We start from the raw sequence: 20,724 nt of genomic DNA, 5'->3' as shown, positions 1-20,724 counted from the left end.
TACAGACCATTCCTTTGCTTTTTCTACTTCCTGAAGATGTCCACTTTACTCTCACCAAAACAGCTACTGCAAGAGGAGAACGCCAACACAAAACTCAGAGCATTTATGTAGAAAAATTTATTCCATCTGAAGCAGTTACACGCAATTAGTTATCAGGAGCATGGAGAGTTACAGGTTGCTGGTGGAACAGGACACCCTAAGTGGAAGATGTGCAGGAACTAGTGGTCGAGAACTAACTCCCAAAAAAAATAGTTTATCCAGGTTTAATTTGCTTTCCAGATACCAGCTGCCAATGCTGTTTCAGGTTCCTGGGTATGCCATCTGTGGTACATCAGTTGGTAAAAACATACAACCTTTACAACTTGGTGGCCCCAAGTTTTAAAAACCATTTCACAGAAAGGAAGAAAATTTATGTGAAAACACAGCTCAAGAAACACATAATAGAGCAAAACACATGGAAGGTGAACAATGCTCTGCAAGTATAGCTAACAAATCCAAACTGCTGCTGCCCAGCAGGTAGGAGAAAAGGGAAAGGAAGGAAGGAACAAAAACCCCAGAATTACCAGTAGAAACTAAAAAATATAGAAGGAAACTGAATTTCAGTTCAAGTCAGAAACTGCAAGTCTGGTTTGTATCTGCACCAGATCAATCAAAGAAATCCCAAGACTTCAGAGTTGCACTGAAGGGGACAAAACCTTCCACACTTTATTTCTGAACTGTCAGTGGATTAACACTGATATCATCTCCACTGGCTCATCTCCACTCTGGCACTCAAGCCCATCAATTTTTGTTTAAATTAAGCAAAAGCTGCAGCTGTAGCAAGCTAAAAAAAAATAGAAGAAACAACAACCAACCCAAGTTTGCTTTGTGTGGTGACGGCAGCTAAACGAGGACAGCCAGCCTGAGAGCAAGAGGTGGCTGGAGAGAATCTGCCCAAGGAGCAGGGCTGAGCCCTTTCCTCAGGGATTATTCAGTGTCTGGGTTAAAAAGCCTGTTGGTGGCATCTACGGAAGGATGGCTGAACACAAAGTCTACGTGTGTCTCAAAACCAGTGTTAAGTCAATATCAGGGTTGAAAGGGAAGAGAAGGAAAAAGACTAAAACCAGGAAAAGGTTCTCATCTAGGATCCCTGACCTTCTGGATCCACACTTCCTTCAGGGTCTTCATCATTATAGATGTTCTCCGCCTGAAAGACAGAGAGAGAGGAACTAAAGAAGCATCTACCACCACACCAAGCAAGATTCCAGCTGCTGCAGCACTTCAAAGTTTTGAGATTTAGGTAGTGCTGTAAAGCACACACCACTGGGAGCTGTAAATAAAACCAGGAATGCTGGAATCTGCGCAGCTCAACACCATCTCTCATCTGCCTCTTCCAAATCAACTTACCATTTGCCAGACTTGCATGATATTGTCTTCTGATACAGAACAAATTACCCAGGGTTCATTGGGATTCCAGGAGAAATCAGAGATCTTTGCAGTATGACCACCATGAATAAACTGGCATTGGGGAAGCAAGAAGGACAATGTTTACAGATCTACACGGCAGAGATGAGCAATACATCCAAATATCAATGAGACTCAAAAGACTCACCAACAGCTCAGGGGGACCATCCTCAGCATCTTCAGGGGATTGCTCTTCTCCAATTTTACTGCAGAAAGGGAGGAAAGATGAAAAGGTAGGGGTTGGTTTGGTTGTTTTTGAAGTGTGGTGCAATTCATCAATAATATTTTGTCAGGACAAGGTGACTAATTTGGGATTTACCTCAAGTCCCACACGTTTAGCCTGCGGTCAGTCCCACTGGAGGCCAATATGGTTTCATTGTGGGGAGACCACTGAACCTGCAGACAAGGATCAATTTGGAAAGGAAGTCAGTCTGAAGAATCTCTAACATGGCACGGACTCACAAGTAAGACCACTGCATTTTGGATCATGAAAGCTCTATGAGGATTCAAACAGAAATAGGAATACACCCAATAAAAACTTCCTAAGGCATAAGGTAGGTCTGTGAACACTGAGCACCCGAAAGTACTCATGAAACCTTTCCTCCAACACAGCCCACATGTTATGAAGTGCAAACAGCTCTCAAGGATATTAGCAGCTCCTTACTTTAACAAGGATTGCACAAATATAAATGATGGCTTCCCTAAGTAGTAGGTATGGTTTCCACATCAAAAGAAATCACTCTAATTAAGCTTAGCTGCCCAAAAGCTCACATTTACTACTTCTGCTGGAGATAAATCCCTCCAAAACATGCCACTTAATAGGATCACAGGGTTAGAAAAGAACACGTAACTCTGCTCACAACCTGACATTTCAAGATTTCATGTGTAATTTTGAGATCACTGCAGTCTTAACCAGTAATCCTTCTACCAAAAGTAATCTCCACATATTTTTCTTCCAAGTAACGCGTGAGTTAGAAATGGAAATATTGTATCTGCTGAGCACATGGTACCCAGGATGTTAAAATTCTACATTTACACCCACAAAATTAGCAGCTGTTTGCTCTCACAGGATGTTCTGGTGATCTCCTTTAATGGGCACCTTCCTACAGGACCAAGCTGAGAGGACGAAAATTCTGCAGCATTCCCCTGTGCCTTCCTGCCTCGGTCTGCTGCCATGAATCATTTACATTCCCTCTGCACTGCCAGCATTTCACCCTGCTAGGGGGGTTAAAGTTCTTGACTTGTTCCTTTCTGGACACTCTTATCTGTACTGGAGCTCTACCCCACACAGAGCCCTGCGCAGCTTCACAATAATATGCCAGAAAATTATAAAGCAGATGAGAGAGAAGAATGTCTGAGTTAAGTACATTTAATAAAAATTTACAACGGAAAAGAATGTGGGGTTTTTTTGTTTGTTTCCAGACATCTAAGTAGAACTAAGTCTATATGCACAAGTTTTTTTTTTCACTATACCTGAAATATTTCATCTTTGTGTGATTCAAAAGAGTGCAATTTCAATTTCAGGTTTCTCAAATCCCACAGAGCAACAGTCTAGGAAAAAAAAAAACAACATAAAAATATTTTTAGTTGAAGTAACTGACATACACACCCACCAGGAAATAAACACCTGTGTTGAGAGTTTGGGTAGAGGTACCTTATCAGCTGATCCTGTAGCCAGAATAAACTCACTGTAGGGGTTGAAGGAGAGGCAATTGACTTCAGCCGTGTGAGCATCCACTGAATGACTGGGTTTGGAGGTGTTGTTTGACCGAGTATCCCAACTGTAGGGAAAAACATGGAATTAAAACAAAGGTTTACATCCCATTTCACTGAGAGACTAAAGAGCATCTGGGAAAGCAAGAGGGACAGAAGCACTCAGTTGCTCAAGGCATCACCCCACTTACATCATGAGTTTCTGGTCATCAGCAACAGATCCAAAAAGAGATTCGTGGAGCAGGTGCCAGGATACATCTTCCACCACTGCTGTATGCCCTGTGAAGATGGTCTTTGCATCCACCACTTTGCCTTCTTTTGGAACAGCACTGATATCCCACAAGCAAATGGTCTTTAACAAAACAAAAATAAAAACTTTTTAAAAATTCCATCTTTAGATTGACTCTCTCTTCACCTCCTCTCCCTCTAAAAAATTCCCACAAAACCAAACACGTTTGACCTTTGCCAAGGGACACAAGCACAGACTGTACCTCAGCTATGCCTGAAGTACTCACATGATCATCAGAAGCACTAAGCAAATGCCCACTCAGGTTTGGGTTCCATGATAGCCCATAGCCTTCCTTCTGGTGGCCACGAAGACGCAGATCAGGGTTACACTCTCCAGAAGGGTCTGCAAAGAGGTGGCATAAGAACTCCAGTGCTGAGCATCATCTCCAGTTTATCCTGGAACACCTGGCATTAAGTGTTCCTCTACTTTCCTAAACTGCTCTGACATTTTCCACAAGATCTCTCTCCTTCCTTTTGAATATATCCCCAACTGAATCACCTCATTAAAAGAGGATGCATTGAGACAGCACAGAGCTATTTGTCTTCTTAGCTTAAGCAAAGCACACTGTTATTTCTTCCAAGCTGCTACGTTTATGGTTTTTGGCTGGATGGCTCGCAGTGGAACATTCTAAATTAGTTCTAGAGGACCTGAGGTATTTTTCTTCCTCTCATCATCCCCAACTGCACTCTGGAAATGAGAAAGGCATTTCTGATCCTCTCCGTGACTGGCAGGAGTAGTTGCACTTGACAAGTTCATTGGTAAATGACTGTTAATATCCTTGCAGGACAGCAGAACAACAGCTCAGCTACCCAACAAGCCATGCAGTTTTCAAAAAGCTACCTTCCACCACTTCAAAACTACCAAACCACCCAGCAAGATGACAAAACATGCAGTCAAACAGCAGAAGGAGACAAAGCCTGCCTCTCCATGGATACATATTGGATACATTTGTTCAAGCTGCAAAATAAAATAAACCTTTACACTAAATCCAGCCTTTCCTCTAAAATCACAAATAATATACAATCCACAAAAGTTTATGACCTCTTTTTCACTACATCAGCATTTTCTTAGGGAAAAGGCTGGCTGATCTCTGAAGCACAGACATAAAAAAGAAGCAGGCACCTGGTTTGGAAGGGTGTTTGGTGTAATCAAAGACAAGGACATCACTGGATGGAGTCTTCGTGGCGATGATACAGGGATTCTGTGGCATGTAACGTGCTCTGTTCACTTCTCCCTCATGATTTATCTTGATTTCAATTTCAATTTTTCCACTGACAGATCCAAAGCCTCCAAACTCTAGAAAGAAGAATTCAGTACTTGTAAATAATAAGCTTGTTTCAGAGCAAGACACAAAGATCCAGATGGCTGGTACTACCAAGCACTTATTTTGACAGAGTCACAAGAACAGCAGTACCTGAGAGATTGCAGTTCCTACATGGCATCTTGCTTTAAACATCTGAATTTGTAACAGGAAAATATCAGAACTTTGGCTAAGTTCAAGAACATTTCCTGATGAATTTTTTTTTACTGTTTCAAATTTAACAACATAAGCCTCAAACTCACAATTTCTAAAACTCTTATCAGTAATTGAGGATGTGTTGTACATTTGAAAGAGATGAGCTGTAACTGCACTTGGACACATAACATAAATTGGTAAAAGACTTTGGACTGCATTTATAATGTGGGACTGTGATTTAATTTGCTAAAGCTAATTCATCTTATGGAGTAAACTCACAGTAACTTAGCATTTCACAGAATTACAGAGTTCAGAAGGCTTCCCCTTTGCTTGGTTTTAAAGTAGAGTCACAACATAGAAGTAATGAAGTAGCAACACTGTATCCATCAATAACTCTTAAGAAACCCAAAGATCAAAACACTAATTGCACAATCCAGGCTTCCAGCAAATAACAAAGCAAACATTGGATCACTGAGGACTTTCACCAGGTGGAAAGATTGATTCAACCAAGTGAAAATGAGAAATGTCTAACTTGGCAATACTGACAGCAAACTGAGACTACAGAAAGCATGGAACTCAATTCTGATATTGAAGAAAACACAATAATCTTTTTTATGCTCAAGGGGCTGGCACAAATATCAGGCAGCAGAATTCAGACAAGAGAAGAGCTTTTGAAATGTTACACTTCTCTATAATAAAATATTCTTTTACAGGAGTGACTTACTCACTGGAAGAGTTCATGTAATGCAAAAGTGATAAGAAAAACACCAACAAGCAGGAAATTCAATTACAGTGCCTGGTGAATGAGAGGTGAGGTTTGGCCACACACATGCTGTTGTAATAAGCCTGTAATTTTTTCTAAGCCTGTAATTTTAAGCCTGCATTATTTTTTTTTAATTGTTTCTTCTCATCTGTATATTAATAAAACATTGAACAAAAAAAAAATCACATTTGTCTATAAGAAAGGGCACCACTGAGACATAAATTTATTACTTTGGAAATAATAGCTGAACTTTGCTGCCTCAACTTTAAGGAAAGCAGAACACTAAGAAAGGAAGGAAAAAAGTGATTAACACTCCCTCTGGCCCACACCTCTGGTCCCTCACCTCCTTTCTCACTGTCATAGTGGGAAGCATCAAACTGAGCATCATCATTGGGCAGCTGCACACTTGCTATCACCAGGTGGTTTTGTTCATCTGAGGTGTGAGTCCCCAGGACCAACCGATGGATACTGAAATCTTTGCCTTCAGGTCTGGAAGGGAAGAGAGTTATGAGAAACAAAAGGAGTTTACACAAACACCCAGCTGATTACAACAGCTGGTGATGACAGTGTCTAACACTCTTCTAAGTTAAGGTTGTTCTCCAACACCAAACATACTTCCTCTAGAGGAAATCTGCCACAACTCAAGATCTCAACCTCAAATTCTGGCAGACCACCACTCCTATGCCTTCCTTCAAGAGACCTTAGCAGCTCCTCCCCAGCACAACTCTGAGGGCCATGAACATTGACTGGATTGTTATGGAAGCTCAGGCTAATAGACTGGTTGTGCAGGAATTATATCTAGTTCTATTTTGGAGTATTCTTTTGCTTATTAAAGAGGAGTGTGAAGCTGGAAGAACTGAAACATGGGAAGTAGATGTGTGAAAGCATCTTCTCAGAAACAGAAGACAGTTTTTCACAAATCAGAAATGGCTCTATGGATGATGTCTCTGGTGTTCATAGTCTTCCTCAACTTGCTGTTGGCAAGGCAAGGGTACAAAAAGCAACAGAAAGGAACCACAGTCTGTCTCACTTTAACAAGTGATCTCAACTTTATTGTGTTTTGAAAAAAATATTAAATCCAAAAGGATCAGTTTACCTTGTTACATCAGGAAGCCACTGAGCAGTCAAGCTGGGCCACTCCAGAGCATGGGTCATTACCAAATCGTACAAGAAGGGGGTATTTTTTTTCCATATTTTGTACTCTTCATTGATCACACGTTCTTCCACTGCATCATCAAAGGCTGCTGAAATTGTTTTGTTTTGTTTTTTTTTTAAAAAAGACATACAATTAGACTTTATGAATTTATTGACACAACTGTGAGTGGGCTCTGGAGATGGAGCCAACTACATCACACCCTGGTTTGCTGTTACAACAACTCTACTGGAGTGGTTGTTAGGTGATTAAACCCCCTCTGTTGCACATGCTAATCCTTGTTTCTGGATATACAGCTGGGAATTAATATTAATGATGTCAAAATTTCATCATCCCAACAAAAGCAGCATCGTAAAACCCTGATGCTTAGTGCCCCAGGGTACGGTGGAGGCAGAAAACAGAACTGTGAAGATGTTGAAGCAGGGGAGGTCCAGCAGCTGCTGCTACACAGACCGGCTTAGGTGCAACCTTGCCCTACCAGTTCCCCAAATCCAGTTTTCCAAGGCCCCTTCTGCTGCCTCGCTTCTTCCACGCACTTTCTCGCACCATCTGCTACCAACCTCCGCTGGGGACAGCAAAGGAGCCCCGGGAGCCCCCCCGGGACGCGGCTGTGGCCGATGACATCCCTTTGTCTGCAGCAGCAGCTGCCCACACCCCTGGTGGGGCACAGCCTCCCACCAGTCGCCTTCCCCGGTTCCGAGCTCGGGAAATTCAAACCCGCTCTGCCGGGAAGGATCAAAGGGCGAACAGGCGGGAGGGGGGCGGGAGGACCCGGGGAGCGGCCGCCCCCCCACTGCAGGCGCCGTGGCCGCCTCGTCAGGCCGGGCCTTGGGCCTTCCCTCCCGCTCTGAGTCAGCGGGCTCTGCCCCCGCTCCCTTCCGACCAACGGCGGGGGAACGGAGCGAGGAGGGGGCTACGGAAGGGAGAAGGGGACTGGGGTGACCCCCGCGCCTCACAGGGGCCTGAGCGGAGAAGGCCGCGCCACGGGGCCTGCGCCACGCCGCGCCGCGCCACGCCGCGCCGCACCGCGAGCCCTACCTTCCTTGTCCGCCATGTCGAGGCGGGGGCAGTGGGGCGGCTGCGGGGAACGAGGGTGAGCGAGGCGGGGCGGGTTGGGCCGGGCGGGCAGCCGGTGCCTGCGCTGCCTGCTCTGAGCCCTCCGGCCGCGGCTCTATTGTTTCCTGCCCCCGCCGCCTGCCGCGCCAACGCCGCGAGCCCCTTCGCGCGCCAACGCCGACCAATCAGCGCCCGCCGCCGGGCGGCCACCCCCAATCAGCGAGAGGCGAGGGGCGGGGAGAAGGGGCCGGAGAGAGCGCGCGGCGGTCACGTGGGAGGGCAGCCGGGAAGAAGGCGTCCGGGGGGGGGGGGCGGGGGGGGGTGAAGCTCCCCTGAGAGCCGCCATTTGCCGAGGGGAGGGCGGCGGGCGGCGGGCGGCGGGCGGCCTTCGCTCGGTTCTTAAAGCGACAGCGTCCAGCGGCTCCGGGGTGGCTGTAGGCGGGGGCGGTTCCTGGACGAGGCCCCGGATTAGGGGTGGGAAGGCTGCGAGTTCACCGTAACGGAACGGGAGAGGAATGGTGTGTGTGGGGGGCCGGGGCCTGGACCTCACGGCTCTCGCTCCTCACGGGGCCGCTCGGAAACCTTCGGGGTAATCCTCAGCGTGCTCTTGGGTTATTAATTATGTATAATCAGTAGGTGCTTCCCTTTTTCCCAGCCCTGAGCCGTGCTTGGGATGCAGCTGGTTCTGAGGGGGCTGCTGTGGGTAACCCGGCGGGATCAGCCACGGATCTGACTGCTCTCAGGCACGGCGTGACAGGTATAGGATCAAAGTCTGTGTTCATCCCGGTTTATTCCCTCCGGGGAGCAATGGTTTCTCAGTTTCAGACTTCTCTTTGCAACGTCCCTGTACGCTCACCTGAAATATAGAAATAGGCAATTCTGTGTCTCCCTTTGGAAAAATGGGATGTGAGGCTATAGGTCTGCCTTCCTGACACATCTTGGGGTTTGGAGGCAATTCAAATTGCAGCCTGCTCTGTAGTGTACCAGTGGGCTTATTATTTTTCTTTATAATGGTGTTATTGTGGATGAATAAAATGATCGGTAGTGTACAAAGAAAGGGAGGGGAAATGTGGTTTACTTGGGAAAGGCCAAAGGCAATACTTTATCTGCGAACTTCACTGGATGAATATAACTCGTACGTCCCACCGTCTCCCAGAGAGTTCTGATAGCAAACCAGTTAAATAACGTGCATTTAATATAATATTTTTAATACCTGAGCCTGTCTGCAGTTGTTATCAAGCTGCTATCAAGTGGAAAATACCCAAACTGGGCGTCAGTTCTCCCATTTCTCCCCCAGCAGGCAGGGCAGGCTCAGGGCTGAGGCTCTGGTGGAGGTGTTTAACAGGTTTCCTTCCAGCAGGAAGTGAGGCAGTGTTGCTCATCCTAGCAGTGATGGCGGCTGATGAGAGAGACTACAACCTGACAGAGGAGCAGAAGGTGATCAAAGCCAAGTACCCTCCACTCAACAAGAAATATGAATGTGAGTATTTTTACATCTTGATGCAGTGTTCTTGTGACAGTGCAGTTAGGAGCAGGAGGAAGATGCTTTGTAGGTGCATTTGGGTTTTTTAATATGCAGGTATTCTGTGTATTTAGGCTGTGGGGTGCATCTGTAGGTGAATTAAAAGAGATACCTACAACTTCCTTTATCACAGATAAACGCCTTTGTTATTATGGGTGCTAAAGAAATCATGATGGAAATTAATTAGTTAAATCACACCTTGAGAACTTCCCCCTTTCAAGCTATATCTTAGCAAGGTAGTGTATTATTCTACCTCTTTTGTACAGGAACTTATATTAGCATTCTGTGTGTTGCTTTTTCTCCTACATGCCATATTGAAAGATCTTTATCTCTCCCTTTCCCCACCCCTGGAATGTCTTCTGAGTACATGTCAAGCAAGTGGGTAGCAGCCCACGGTGTAGCTTAAGGTGCTCCCAGGAGATTGTACAGTGTCTGACTGTTCCTTATTTCAGCCATGTGTGTCAGGAGGGACAGTTACTGCTACTCTGTTAGAATATATATTTTTAGGGTGTGTTCAGGTCTTAATTTGATAGCAGTGCAGAAGTACAGTGACATATTACAATAGTCATGCTGTTTCCATGTCTGGCAGAGGTTTTATTCTTCTTTTATAACCACTGGAATTTGTTTGCTTTAGAGACGGTTGTGGAGAATCCATTAATGGTGTGAGAATGATCTAAATAGCATCAGAATAATCTTTCAGTTAGAGTTAGAGTTATCATGGCATGGCATTTATTTTACATTCCAAGCTGGCTGTGTTTCTGACAGCCTGGTGTAATTTTGCATCTATCTCGTTCCTCTGAGTGAATATAAAATGATGTTCACATAAAACTTGATACATGCTTGGGATAATAAACCTACCTCAGGGATGAACATTGCCTTTTATTTTATAGACTTCTAAGAAAAGTTCTCCTGTTGCATAATGAATGTTTCTGGGTGTGGACAGCTATATTTCTTGGATGAGCTGGAAATATTTGCAAATCTCATCCTCTGCATGAATAATTTCCAGTCCTGCAGACTTCAGCAAAAAACTCCCTGCTCCTGGTTAAAGTTTCTTTTTATTGCAGTTACCAACAGGCTTCCTGCTGTGCTACAAGCCATGCCTTGCACACTGTGCTCTGTACACATAGGGCACTGACATCAGTATGATAAGCATTGTTTTCCTGCTTGGCAGAAATAATTGAAGATTCCACCTGTGCTAACTTCTTCTAATATAAAATAGATTGTCAGTGTTTCACATCTGAAAATGAGGGCAAGAAGTTCTTGTTATAACAACAATGTTTTATTTCCCTTTTTTAAGAGTGATTTGCAAAACGAGTTTGGTAATGTTGTGCCTTTTCTTTTTTCCTTCCCCCTCAGATTTGGATCACACAGCAGATGTGCAGTAAGTATGGGCAACTGGGATTTGATGACAGATTGTTGTTACTTGCACTGCTACAAATCTGGAATATCTGTGGAAAACTGGTTGCAAATGTTCACCTTGCAGAACTCTGAAATGTCAGACACTGGGGTTTTTGATGGTCAGTTTTGTTTCTGCTTTGGCAGAGCATAGAACCTCATTTGGTTTCTTTTCTAGTGTAAATTCCTCTAGTGATGCAGATTAAGCCTCTGTTATTTGGAAATGTCTTATCTTCTTTTAATCTTTTCCCTTTAAACCAGATTCCTTCTGAGTAATTCACTTTTACAGACATAAAGTAGCCGTATAAGGAAAGAGCTTTCTTGTTATCTGGTAAAACATTATTTTCCATATTCTCCCAAGAAGCTCTTCTCACAAACCTCAAGAAGAAAAATCTCTCTAATCTGCCAATAGTATGGGTGTAGAAAAGCAAATATTTTTGTTCATTCATTTCCTCTGCATTAGTTGTCATGTTCAGATTTCTTACTGGCATAATACTTTGGGATATTTTTTCCCAAAGTGATGGTTTCCCATTTTTGTTATGGTCTAATGAATTACCCCATGTCTTTTTAGGCTACATGCCTGGGGAGACACTTTGGAAGAAGCATTTGAGCAGTGTGTTATGGCCATGTTTGGCTACATGACTGACACAGAGACTGTGGAGCCTGTGGATACAGTGGAGGTGGAGGCAGAGGGTGAGGCTGTGTTGACTTTTTATATTGGAAGTGTATGAAACCTGAGGCAGAAAGGTACCAAAGTTTTGATGCTTCACATGTAGTATTGTTGCAGTTAATTGAAATAGAATTAAGGATTGCTAATCTGAATCTTCTAGTAGTGCAGAAGCTGTGCATCTGACCTACTCTTAAAAATGTTTGGGTGTTCTTGCAGAGATTATCAACTGACAATTTTCTCTGTTTCAACCACACAGGACATGACATGTTGTCTCTTCTCTTCCACTTCTTGGATGAGTGGCTGTATAAATTCAGTGCTAATGAGTTCTTTATACCCAGGGTAAGTGTTCTAGTTTGGTGTTTTTCCATTTTCAGGTCGAGGCTATTCTCTGATAATACCAGCTCTGAATGCTATGTTATGTATGAAAAAAAGGGACACAACAGATTACTTAAGCACAACACATTGAGAATTGAAAACACCAGGGCAGGAAGACTTCAGAAGCAAAATGTTTAAGCTTTGTTACCACAAACACTGATCATTAGCTGACATTGTAGAGTTTGTGTTCCAAGTATCAGTAGTATCTCTTGGAGCTGCTCAGATTCTCTTTAGATTCCATTTAAACAGTGGAATGGAACACTTGTAAATGGGATTTTCTGGGAATTTGTACCTGAAGATAGAGCATTTTACTGACATTTCTTCTCTCACTTTCTCTGCAGGAGGTGAAAGTGCTTTACATTGACCGAATGCATTTCAAAATAAGATCGATTGGGTGAGCTTAAAGGATCAGTTGATTAATGAATAGCTTTACAGAAAATGCATGTGTCCTTCAGAGTCACCACTCTGTGATGTACTGGAGTTCACTGATGCTTTCTAAAAAGTGGATCGTGGGCTTCTTTTTTAATTTCTTTGAGGCTTTAAATTAAAATCTCACTGTGCTATCCTCATAAATGTAACTAATTATAATATTGATAAACACTACCAAAATTCCAACCACCTCTCCTCTTTTTTTTTTTTTTTTTTTTTTTTTTTTTGCATTCAAAGGTGGGGAGAAGAGTTCTCTTTACCCAAACACCCTCAGGTATGCAGTGGTTCATTTGTACATGATAGGGGTAGGATGGGGAGGAGTGGTGAATTTTAAATCAGATCTCTGAATTCTCAAGAGGTCCAGGTATAAACATGGTATAAACATGTCTGGGTGTTACCACAGACCCTAAGGTCTCACTTTCTGGCTGTCTTTAGTGAATGCCTCCCTGAAACTGTTGGCCTGAGCATCTGATGCTTCCTCTTCCTCAAACCACAACAGTTGATTTTTATTTTTTTTTTTTGCTGATAACCCAGTAAATGAATTTATATTCCAAATGTGGGTTTGGTTTTCACACTATTATCACAGAAGTCCTTGCCAGGAGTATGGCATCTTTCTTATTCACTGGAACAGATACAATTTGCAACTATTAAACTGGGTAGCGTTTGTGGAAGGTGATAAGTATTGTTCAGTATCAAGAACTCCTAGAAGGGATGCCATTTAGAAAATCCATGCTTTTATGTCTTTTCTCTCTAGGGTACAGAGGTGAAAGCCATAACTTACTCAGCAATGCAGATCTGTGAAGATGAAAAGCCTGAAGTTTTTGTCATCATTGATATTTAAAGCAAGAAGAGCATGGCTGTGTGGATATTGTCACTGGCTGGAAAAAGTCTGTTACCCCATGGAAATAATTTAGGAATTGGCCAATTCAAGTCACAAATTGAAGAGAGTAACTGTAGGGAATGACAGCCTGGGTTTTGACTTGAGGATGATGAGACAGAGAAATACCTGCATGCCAGGGAAAAAAAGAACTGGTTGGGTTATGTAGGGTGTTGTGAAGAAGAGATATGTAGGTTGGAAGGTCCTCAGGAATGCCAGTGGTCAGCTGTTAAAGGCTGACATGTGTCAGGTCATTTGAACTAAACAGAGAAATTAGTGGGGCTGCTAGTTAAAATACTATCTTTTTGTAGAGTAGCAGGAGGTAATATACATTATTTCATCTGCACATTTAAGTGTTCTAATTCAGGGGTGATGTCCCTCCCCCAAAATACAGAATAGGTCCAAAATATCTTCAGTGAATCATATTTAATGCAGAAAAAAGAACACCTAAGGAAGTACAAGAAAAAACACCACAGCTTCTCTACTACTTTAAAAAAAAAAAAAAAAGTCATGCCAGCAGGTGGTGCTGATTGCTGTAAATAAATTTCCACATGAAATCCTAAAGGATGTGACCATGCATATGGAATCCATATAGCACCTTTTATCACTGGAAAGTAGGTGCCAAAGGGATGCACCAGATTCTGGGTTCACTCCCAACTGTGTCTTGAGAAAGCTGATTCTCTTAAAAAGCAGATGATTCATACCAGCTTCCCTTTTTCTTCTTTAGAAGGACTGCAGACAATGTGTGTCAAAGAATTATGGACTTCAGCTCACTCAAAAATAAAACAAAGCACATTAATTAATTTTTATTAAAATCCCAGGACCACAAATGTGTTTCCTGCTATTGCTGTTTCAGGGTGAGAGGAGTGCAGGAATGGTCAGTGCTGGCCTGACTTTTTTTTAATTACTATTCCTCACCTCTGGAGGCAGTGTCTCCATCTTATAAAGTCATCTTAAAGAGATCTGGTTTTATTTCCACTGACTGAGGGACAGAATCCCCTTTGAGAAAGCTTCAATGCTGCAATAAAAGCTGGACTGAGACTTAACACACCTGTGTGTGAATAATTCTAGCCAGTGGGTTTTTAATACCCCTGAATGACACTTGTGCTTTGTTCTCTACCAAGGCGAGCAGACTTTGTTGCTAAGAATCACAACGCACCTATTAGGTACAAAAATACCTGCTTTTCACAGGTTTTTTTTTCTTACATCCTCACTAGGGTTTAATTGCTGAATGCTCATGCCCACCACAGCAGAAGCCACACGAAGCTGCAGCGCTGTGAAGGGAGAAGCGGGGCCTGCCCCGGGCTAATGGCTCCGGGACTGCCCCGGGCAGCGCTAACCCCGAGGGCCGAGGCGGGCGAGCGGGCGGCTCATTGGCTGAGTGGGTCAGGTGACTGCGGGTAGCCAATCAGGCGTCGAGTTGAGGCGGCTTTGTTCTCCAGAGAGGCTGAGGCGGCGGCCGTGGGGGCGTCGGGTCCGCTGAGCCCGAGATGGGGCAGGGAAAGGGGAGGTGCTGAGGTGCCCTGTGTGTGCAGTCACAGGCTGTGGTAACGCAGCAGTGTTCTGCTCTTAGAAATGGTGACAGGAACTTCCTAGAAATACATCTGCAATTAAGTGAGTCAGTTTGTTTCCAATATGTTTTAAGTACGTACAAGGCAGGCCTTAAATTCATCTTTTTTAATTTCCAGAGCCTAAGGAAATGTAGTATTATGGCAGACACTTAGATGAGTTTATGGGTAAAGTGGAGAAGCATCTGGATAAGCTGTGCATTAAACATACAAATCTCACATTAATAAAATCCCCTAAGCTCAAAAAGCTGGAGTTTGGGGGAGCATCAGGGAGTTATTTACAGGCTCGCCCTGTTCTCACTTTTACCCAGGTATCTGAATGGCAACTGTTGAAGACGGGGAGAACTTTGTGGGACTCAATATTCTCAGATTCTCTACAGGGAATTTTTGGTTGCTCGGCAGTAACATCAGCTTTGGGTTCTGCTAACAGGAAAAGAAATGTAGCACAAAATAAGAATGAGAACAAGCAGTGGCTCTGTATCAAGAGGACCTACTATGAAGGCCAGTCTCAGCTCTTGGTCTCCTGTGCATTCTCTGAGTCGTGGTTGGTTTCTTTAAATCATTTAGTTGTAAGCATTTTCAGTTTCTCTAAGTGGAGGTTCTCTGACCCTAATGACTGTGGAAAACAAAGATTACATTAAAAAAAGTTGAATGGACCCCAGAATTTCAAAGGTTGCTTATGCTAATGGAAATTGTCCTTATAAGCAAATGGGATTTTTTATGTACCTGTTAAACATTCTAAATTTATATAAGCAGGAAAGACCCCAAGCCCCAAGTGACCCACAGAAATTAAAGGGACTCATCCTCTTTATTATCTTAGTAAGAGATAAACATGAGTTTGAGCAAATCTTGCTTAAACCTTTGGGAAATAAAAACAAAGAAAAATCTGACAACTGTACTTCCAGTGGCTTTTATTTCATTGGAACAATATTAGTGTATCTTTGTTTAAAATTCAGTACAAAACCATGGTGTATCTCAAAAGGCAAACTCCTACTATCCAAGTACACTACTAATGCTGTTCATTACTCTCTATGGTTGTATGTCTTCTTTAAAGATGTTCATGCTTTCCTGAACCATAAGAAGCAGTATCCTCTCTCAAAAAACAAAGCTCTAATAAATAGGCTCTTTAGCAGGGAAAACTCTACTTGTTTTCTTTTCTCTTAGGAAGTTTCTGAAGTGTATTTACATGTTAACTGCAGCCACAACAAAAATGTGTTACATTTCTTTGCTGCTTACTCTAGTAAGACTTTTTAAAGCAAATTATCAGTATTTGTTTCTTAAAAATCCATACCTTTGTATCCAATTTTTGTAGAACTGTAAAGCAGTTCATACTTTGATTATGAGCAGGAGCCCTGAGCAACTCTTTCATGAAATATAAACTAATTCTTCTAAATAGTTTCCAGATAAAAAATACCTTCTGAGTGATATCTAGAAGTGGTTACATAGTTGCAGGTCTGTAAGTACATATAAACCCCTCTCGTGTAGTCCATATTTTGCTTCTTATAGCAGAATTTTAGCATTATTTCATTTTAGTAAAAGTAATAAACCAGCATTGGTCAGTAGGACACAAGAAATTTAATCTTGAATACACCAGTAACAAATACACAAATATATCTACCTGAGATTTGGTTTCACCTTTTCATCTGCCTCATCTGGAATGTCATTATTGACGTGTCGGACAACCAAATTATACGGTTCCTCCTCCATTGTCTCTTCATCCGATTTCTGTTCTTCCTCCAAAGCCCATTTGGAACATTTGTTTCCTGTGGAGGAGGTAGGGGAATGTTCTGCATCTAAATCATCAGGGATGCTGTCAAAATTAGCTTCTGCTAGACACTTATGGCACAGTCTGTAGCGTCTGGTTCCTTGCTGGACAACACATCCCGTTAGGTCAGTTACATGACGCTTGCATTTTCTGCAGATCAGTTTGCCAGCTTGGTGTATCTAGAGAGATTTAGAATTTGAAAATATCAGTGTTCATCCAAAAGCAGACTATAGAGATTTCATTTATTTATTTATTTTAGAAAAAATTCACTTCAGCATTCAAAAAAAAAAAAAAAAATTATGGCTAAAATTTGTCACTTTAAACCACACGAGTTGCCGTGCAGCTAGGAACCTTCCCTGGTATGTGTTCTGGAAATGACTGAACAGCTGTTACCAGTGAACTCCAGTGGGTTTGGTTTGGGTTTTTTTTTGTTTCCCTAGGCTGACTCTTGCCACTGCAGGGCGGTACCGTTTGGAAGTGGTTCCGTAAATGCTCCAGCCGGGTGAAGCGCTTCCCGCAGGCGTCGCAGGGGTACGGCCGCTCGCCAGTGTGACACCGGAGGTGCCGCTTCAGGTCCGCTCGTCGCTTCACCGTGTGTGTGCAGAAGGGACACTTGAATCGCATCCGAGGTAGGTCACCTGTCACAGAGACACACAGGGAAAAGGTCAAGGATCCACTTCTTTATGGGGTAGTTTGGGTGTTTTTCAGCTTAAATCAACAGCCATTCATTTTCCCTCTGGGCTGCTGCTAAATAGGAAAAGTCCAAAAAGATAATCTGCCCCCAAACCAGTATTTCTGACTGAATGTACAGAACAGGCATTTGACAGTGAATTCTTTCTTACTCAAGGTATTTTTTAGACACACAGATGGTCATAAATAGAGAGACAGAATATACAGTCATGGTATCTGCCTCTTCCAGCACCTAAGAGTTCATAGTTTAGACATTTACAGTTTCTATGTAATGTAGTAGGACATAAAGGCTTAAAAATATGAAATAAAATATAAGTACATCAGATTCCAAAGGATCAGACACAAGGATATACCCAGGAATATTACTCCACCATCTCAGCTACACACTGTTAGACCATCAAGAGCTTAGATGCTTTATGGAATGTGGCCAAACACACAAAGTTTGGGCTGGTTGGGACCTAAAGGGAAATGCAGCCTCCTTACAGTGATATGACCTTTTGCTGTGAAGGACTTAGCCTGGATTTTGTTTGAATGCCTCAGTCACTATCAGGTACTGGGGACATTTCAAGAGAAATTCAATCTTCCAGGTCCCCAAGTCAATTCCAGCTCTCGAGGCTTCACTAAATTCTACATGCCAAATCAGTTGGATCCAATTGTTGCTTTAACTTTACAGAATACCTGAGTCAAGGTCTCTGATTCTCCCTGTTCTGGCTTCAAAGCCTCTCATTCTGTTAGGTGCTATCATAGACTAGATAATCTAAAACTCCAGGCAACATTTTGGTTTTCATGCAGCCATAAAAAATCTCTCCAAAAGGTCATCTGAATTCTTCCAAATAAAGACAAATTTTGCTAAGCAGTATTTTTTACCTTCATTCCAAGTACTCATGACACCTAAAACTGTAGGCATTGAAGTGTAGAGTTCCTCTGCCTTTAATTCCATGAACTCAGGAGTTCTTGAGAGCTCTTGTTCTAGCTGATCAACAGACCACCTCTTTGGTACCGCTTCTGATTCGTGATTATATCCATGATCAACATTATTCTCAGCATCAAATTTAGCCTCCTCTCTAACCCGAGAGATGTGACTGGACTCAGATGTGCTGCAGTCTCCACTGGCCCGCTCAGCTTTGTGTGATTTATGCTGTGCACAATCCCTGCCCTGGGACAGCCCGAGGTGCTTGCGCCGTTTTCTTGTCGTGCTCTGTTTTCTCCCTCTTTTTGAGAGCTGTGTTTCTGCCCGCTGCAGAATCACCTGTGAGGACAGGTAGCTGTTGTAACCGCTCCAGGAATTTTCATTCACCGTGTTAGTCTTCTCCTCTGGGACTGAGCAGGAACGCCTTGGGTTGCTCTTTGCTTTCCTTCTTGAGCGATAAAGAGATGGGTGAGTGGGTTCACTGTTGGTGCTTTTGGCTGAAAGGCTGAGGTAATGATCCTTTTCATTAATGTCCAATGAGGACTTAATGAATGTCTTACAGACATTAAGAATATCTGTCATCTGCAGATAGCTGGCAGCTGACATCACTTCGATCACATTTTGACCAGTTAAGGACAATATGCCTGAATACACAAAGTCCAGGATAACCATAAATGTCTCCGGTGAGAAGACCTCAAAAGTCGCTGTGGTTGGCTGAGTTGTCTCCTTCGAGCTCTGAGAAAGGAGCATTTTGAAATAGCCACTGCTGGCAAACAGCACATTGCGATGTGCTTTGAAGACCTTTCCCTCTACCAGAATACTGCAGTCACAGAACAAGTCCTGCTTCCGTTGCTCATTAAGCTGCTCTAGGAGGTGAACCTGGTGGGAAGAAATCTCCATTCCGGTCAGGGAGGAACAGGAAAGTTTGCTGTAAAGTGAAATTCAAGAATAGCCATGACAATCTAAACCAATGTTGCTGAATCCTCTTTTAAAGAGGCAATCTCTGGTTTCAGAAACATGAACATTGTGCGTGTTATCCCATTCCTAATGTCTCTCCTGCCACCCTGCAGCCCCGATCCCGCATAATAACCAGAAAAAAACCCCCAAAATTTAACAACTGTGCAGGAGGTGTAAGGTTGCCCCAGCAGGATCACTGCAAACCCTTAAGGAATTGAGGTCTGATCAACACAGACATGAACAGTTAATAGACCGAGAAAAAGAACGGTCCCTTCTGCCGTGGTAGTGCCAGGACAGAAGAAGGGCCGTCCTGGAGCTCGTTACCGATGGGCGCAGCCTCCCGGAGCGGACCGGGACAGCAGAAGGCGCCGGCGGCCGCAAGACGCTCGGCCGGGACTCCCCCGGCATTGGCGGAGGCCGCCGTCACTCACCCGCCCGCCCGCCCGAATTGGCCGCTCGGCCACGGGCAGCCCAGGGACGCCCGACAGCGCCGGACACGCCCGGCAGTGCGCGGAGGAGCCTCCCGCTCCCGTTCCCGCTGCTCACCGCCCCGCTCCCGCCGCGGCCACAGCCGCCCGCCCGAGTCCTCCGCTCCGCTCCGCTCTGCTCTCTTCCGCCCTGCCCTCCCGGCGCTCCGACGAGCCGGGTCGGGTCGGGTCGGGCGTGCAGCCCGCAGCCGCCCGCCTGTGCGGAGCCCCGGCTGCCGCTCCGCCCGCTCCGCCGCGCTCCCCTCTGCCAGCGCCCAGCGTGGCCCGAGCCACCCCCGCCCCGGCTGCCCGCAGCCTCCCCGCGCCGGCAGCGCCCCGGCCGCCCTCTGCGCGGTCCCTCCCGCGCCCGCTCCTGCCCCGGCGCAGCCCCTTTGTTGCCGCGCCCGGGGCTGCAAATGGCGCCCAAGGACCTCGCTCTCTCCCCGGTGCTCTGCAGCCCCAGCGGCTCCGGGGAGCGGCTGCCAGCGGGCCGTGCCTCACCCCACCCCCCGGCGCCCGCCGAGCGCGGGGCCATCCCTGTCCACCTCGCAGCCGAGCTCTCTCCGGGGCCGTTTCCGCCCCCAAATCCCGACGCCCGGTCTGGCCTGCCGGCGGGACAGAACCGGCACTTACCGGCGGGTCCTGCGGGCGGCTGCCGCTGATCCGGGAGGAGCGGGCGGTGGGTGCGGGGTCCCCGGGGCTGGAGGCGACGCGCTGGTCCCGCAGCCCCGAGCCCTGCAAGCCCGAACGTGTGAGAAACAAAAGGTATTTGCTGACGTGGGCGTTGGACAGAGACGCCCGAGGGCTGGGGACACAATTAAAGGGGCAACGCACCGATTGCAGGCGCAGCCCAGCGGCTTCTTCCGCCTGATCGCCCCGCAGCCGCGGCTGCTCGCCTCCTCCCACACCCACATGGAGTCCGGGAGGCCCCGCTGCTCCACAGGACAATGCATCGCTATTGTTAAAGGCTACTCTAGATGTCTGTGTATGTGGAAGGAAGGCGGCACCTGAATGGGAAACACTTCTAGTTCTGCACTGCGGGATATATTCTATTACTCGGTACAGCAGCAATTTTATAACGGGGAAGTTTTCTATTCAGACAATGGAGGTATTGCTAAAGCAAAGTACTGAAAGTGAGAGTTCAATACCGCAGATTGCCCTTTTTTCTCTCTTCGGCATGGAAAAAGAAAATGAAATCGGGATGCTCATTAGAAGACAAGGCAATG

General features: G+C 44.9%; 3 protein-coding genes across 10 annotated transcripts; 1 reads left to right on the top strand and 2 right to left on the bottom strand.

The window, feature by feature from the left end:
* Nucleotides 1-99: 99 nt before the first annotated feature.
* On the bottom strand, nt 100-8,242 carry RBBP4 (RB binding protein 4, chromatin remodeling factor). 2 transcript variants are annotated; one of them, XM_030464545.1, is made up of 12 exons: nt 7,856-8,242; nt 6,761-6,908; nt 6,008-6,153; nt 4,568-4,741; nt 3,672-3,787; nt 3,348-3,508; nt 3,098-3,224; nt 2,917-2,994; nt 1,763-1,839; nt 1,592-1,649; nt 1,387-1,497; nt 100-1,186 (listed from the first exon to the last, which is right to left on the bottom strand). In XM_030464545.1, the coding sequence occupies exons 1-12, from the start codon at nt 7,869-7,871 to the stop codon at nt 1,121-1,123; spliced, it is 1,278 nt and encodes a 425-aa protein (XP_030320405.1). In that variant the 5' UTR covers nt 7,872-8,242; the 3' UTR covers nt 100-1,120. The 2 variants fall into 2 exon arrangements, with proteins under 2 accessions (XP_030320405.1, XP_030320406.1); XM_030464546.1 differs by having other exon boundaries at nt 6,761-6,905; nt 7,856-7,987.
* Nucleotides 8,243-8,254: 12 nt separating this feature from the next.
* ZBTB8OS (zinc finger and BTB domain containing 8 opposite strand) lies at nt 8,255-14,191 on the top strand. 7 transcript variants are annotated; one of them, XM_030464549.1, is made up of 9 exons: nt 8,255-8,391; nt 8,529-8,630; nt 9,231-9,353; nt 10,752-10,776; nt 11,362-11,483; nt 11,717-11,799; nt 12,177-12,229; nt 12,502-12,538; nt 13,019-14,191. In XM_030464549.1, exons 3-9 carry the CDS (start codon nt 9,266-9,268, stop codon nt 13,103-13,105), a joined length of 495 nt encoding a protein of 164 aa, XP_030320409.1. In that variant the 5' UTR covers nt 8,255-8,391; nt 8,529-8,630; nt 9,231-9,265; the 3' UTR covers nt 13,106-14,191. The 7 variants fall into 7 exon arrangements, with proteins under 7 accessions (XP_030320409.1, XP_030320408.1, XP_030320407.1 ...); XM_030464548.1 differs by having other exon boundaries at nt 8,510-8,630; nt 9,234-9,353; XM_030464547.1 differs by having other exon boundaries at nt 8,510-8,630.
* A 675-nt stretch (nt 14,192-14,866) lies between these two features.
* On the bottom strand, nt 14,867-20,214 carry LOC103527594 (zinc finger and BTB domain-containing protein 8A). Its single transcript, XM_030464541.1, has 5 exons — nt 20,132-20,214; nt 18,032-19,002; nt 16,943-17,112; nt 16,328-16,653; nt 14,867-15,325 (listed from the first exon to the last, which is right to left on the bottom strand). Exons 2-5 carry the CDS (start codon nt 18,972-18,974, stop codon nt 15,319-15,321), a joined length of 1,446 nt encoding a protein of 481 aa, XP_030320401.1. The 5' UTR covers nt 18,975-19,002; nt 20,132-20,214; the 3' UTR covers nt 14,867-15,318.
* Nucleotides 20,215-20,724: the final 510 nt, after the last annotated feature.

This window comes from Calypte anna, chromosome 23, assembly GCF_003957555.1.
Source record: "Calypte anna isolate BGI_N300 chromosome 23, bCalAnn1_v1.p, whole genome shotgun sequence".
Classification (NCBI taxonomy): domain Eukaryota; kingdom Metazoa; phylum Chordata; class Aves; order Apodiformes; family Trochilidae; genus Calypte; species Calypte anna.
This window is presented reverse-complemented; position numbering and strand designations above follow the sequence as displayed.

Coding starts and splice junctions, on each gene's coding strand:
- LOC103527594 (XM_030464541.1), bottom strand. CDS start 18,974: ATGGAGATTTCTTCCCACCAGGTTCACCTCCTAGAGCAGCTTAATGAG. Junction 17,113..18,031: donor CATGAGTACTTGGAATGAAG/GTAAAAAATACT, acceptor TCTCTGTGACAG/GTGACCTACCTCGGATGCGA. Junction 16,654..16,942: donor TACGGAACCACTTCCAAACG/GTACCGCCCTGC, acceptor AAATCTCTCTAG/ATACACCAAGCTGGCAAACT.
- ZBTB8OS (XM_030464547.1), top strand. Junction 8,631..9,230: donor TCTCAGGCACGGCGTGACAG/GTATAGGATCAA, acceptor GTTTCCTTCCAG/CAGGAAGTGAGGCAGTGTTG. Junction 9,354..10,751: donor ACTCAACAAGAAATATGAAT/GTGAGTATTTTT, acceptor CTTCCCCCTCAG/ATTTGGATCACACAGCAGAT.
- RBBP4 (XM_030464545.1), bottom strand. Junction 4,742..6,007: donor CTATGACAGTGAGAAAGGAG/GTGAGGGACCAG, acceptor TCTTCTTTCTAG/AGTTTGGAGGCTTTGGATCT. Junction 1,840..2,916: donor ACAAAGATGAAATATTTCAG/GTATAGTGAAAA, acceptor CCTTGTCTGCAG/GTTCAGTGGTCTCCCCACAA.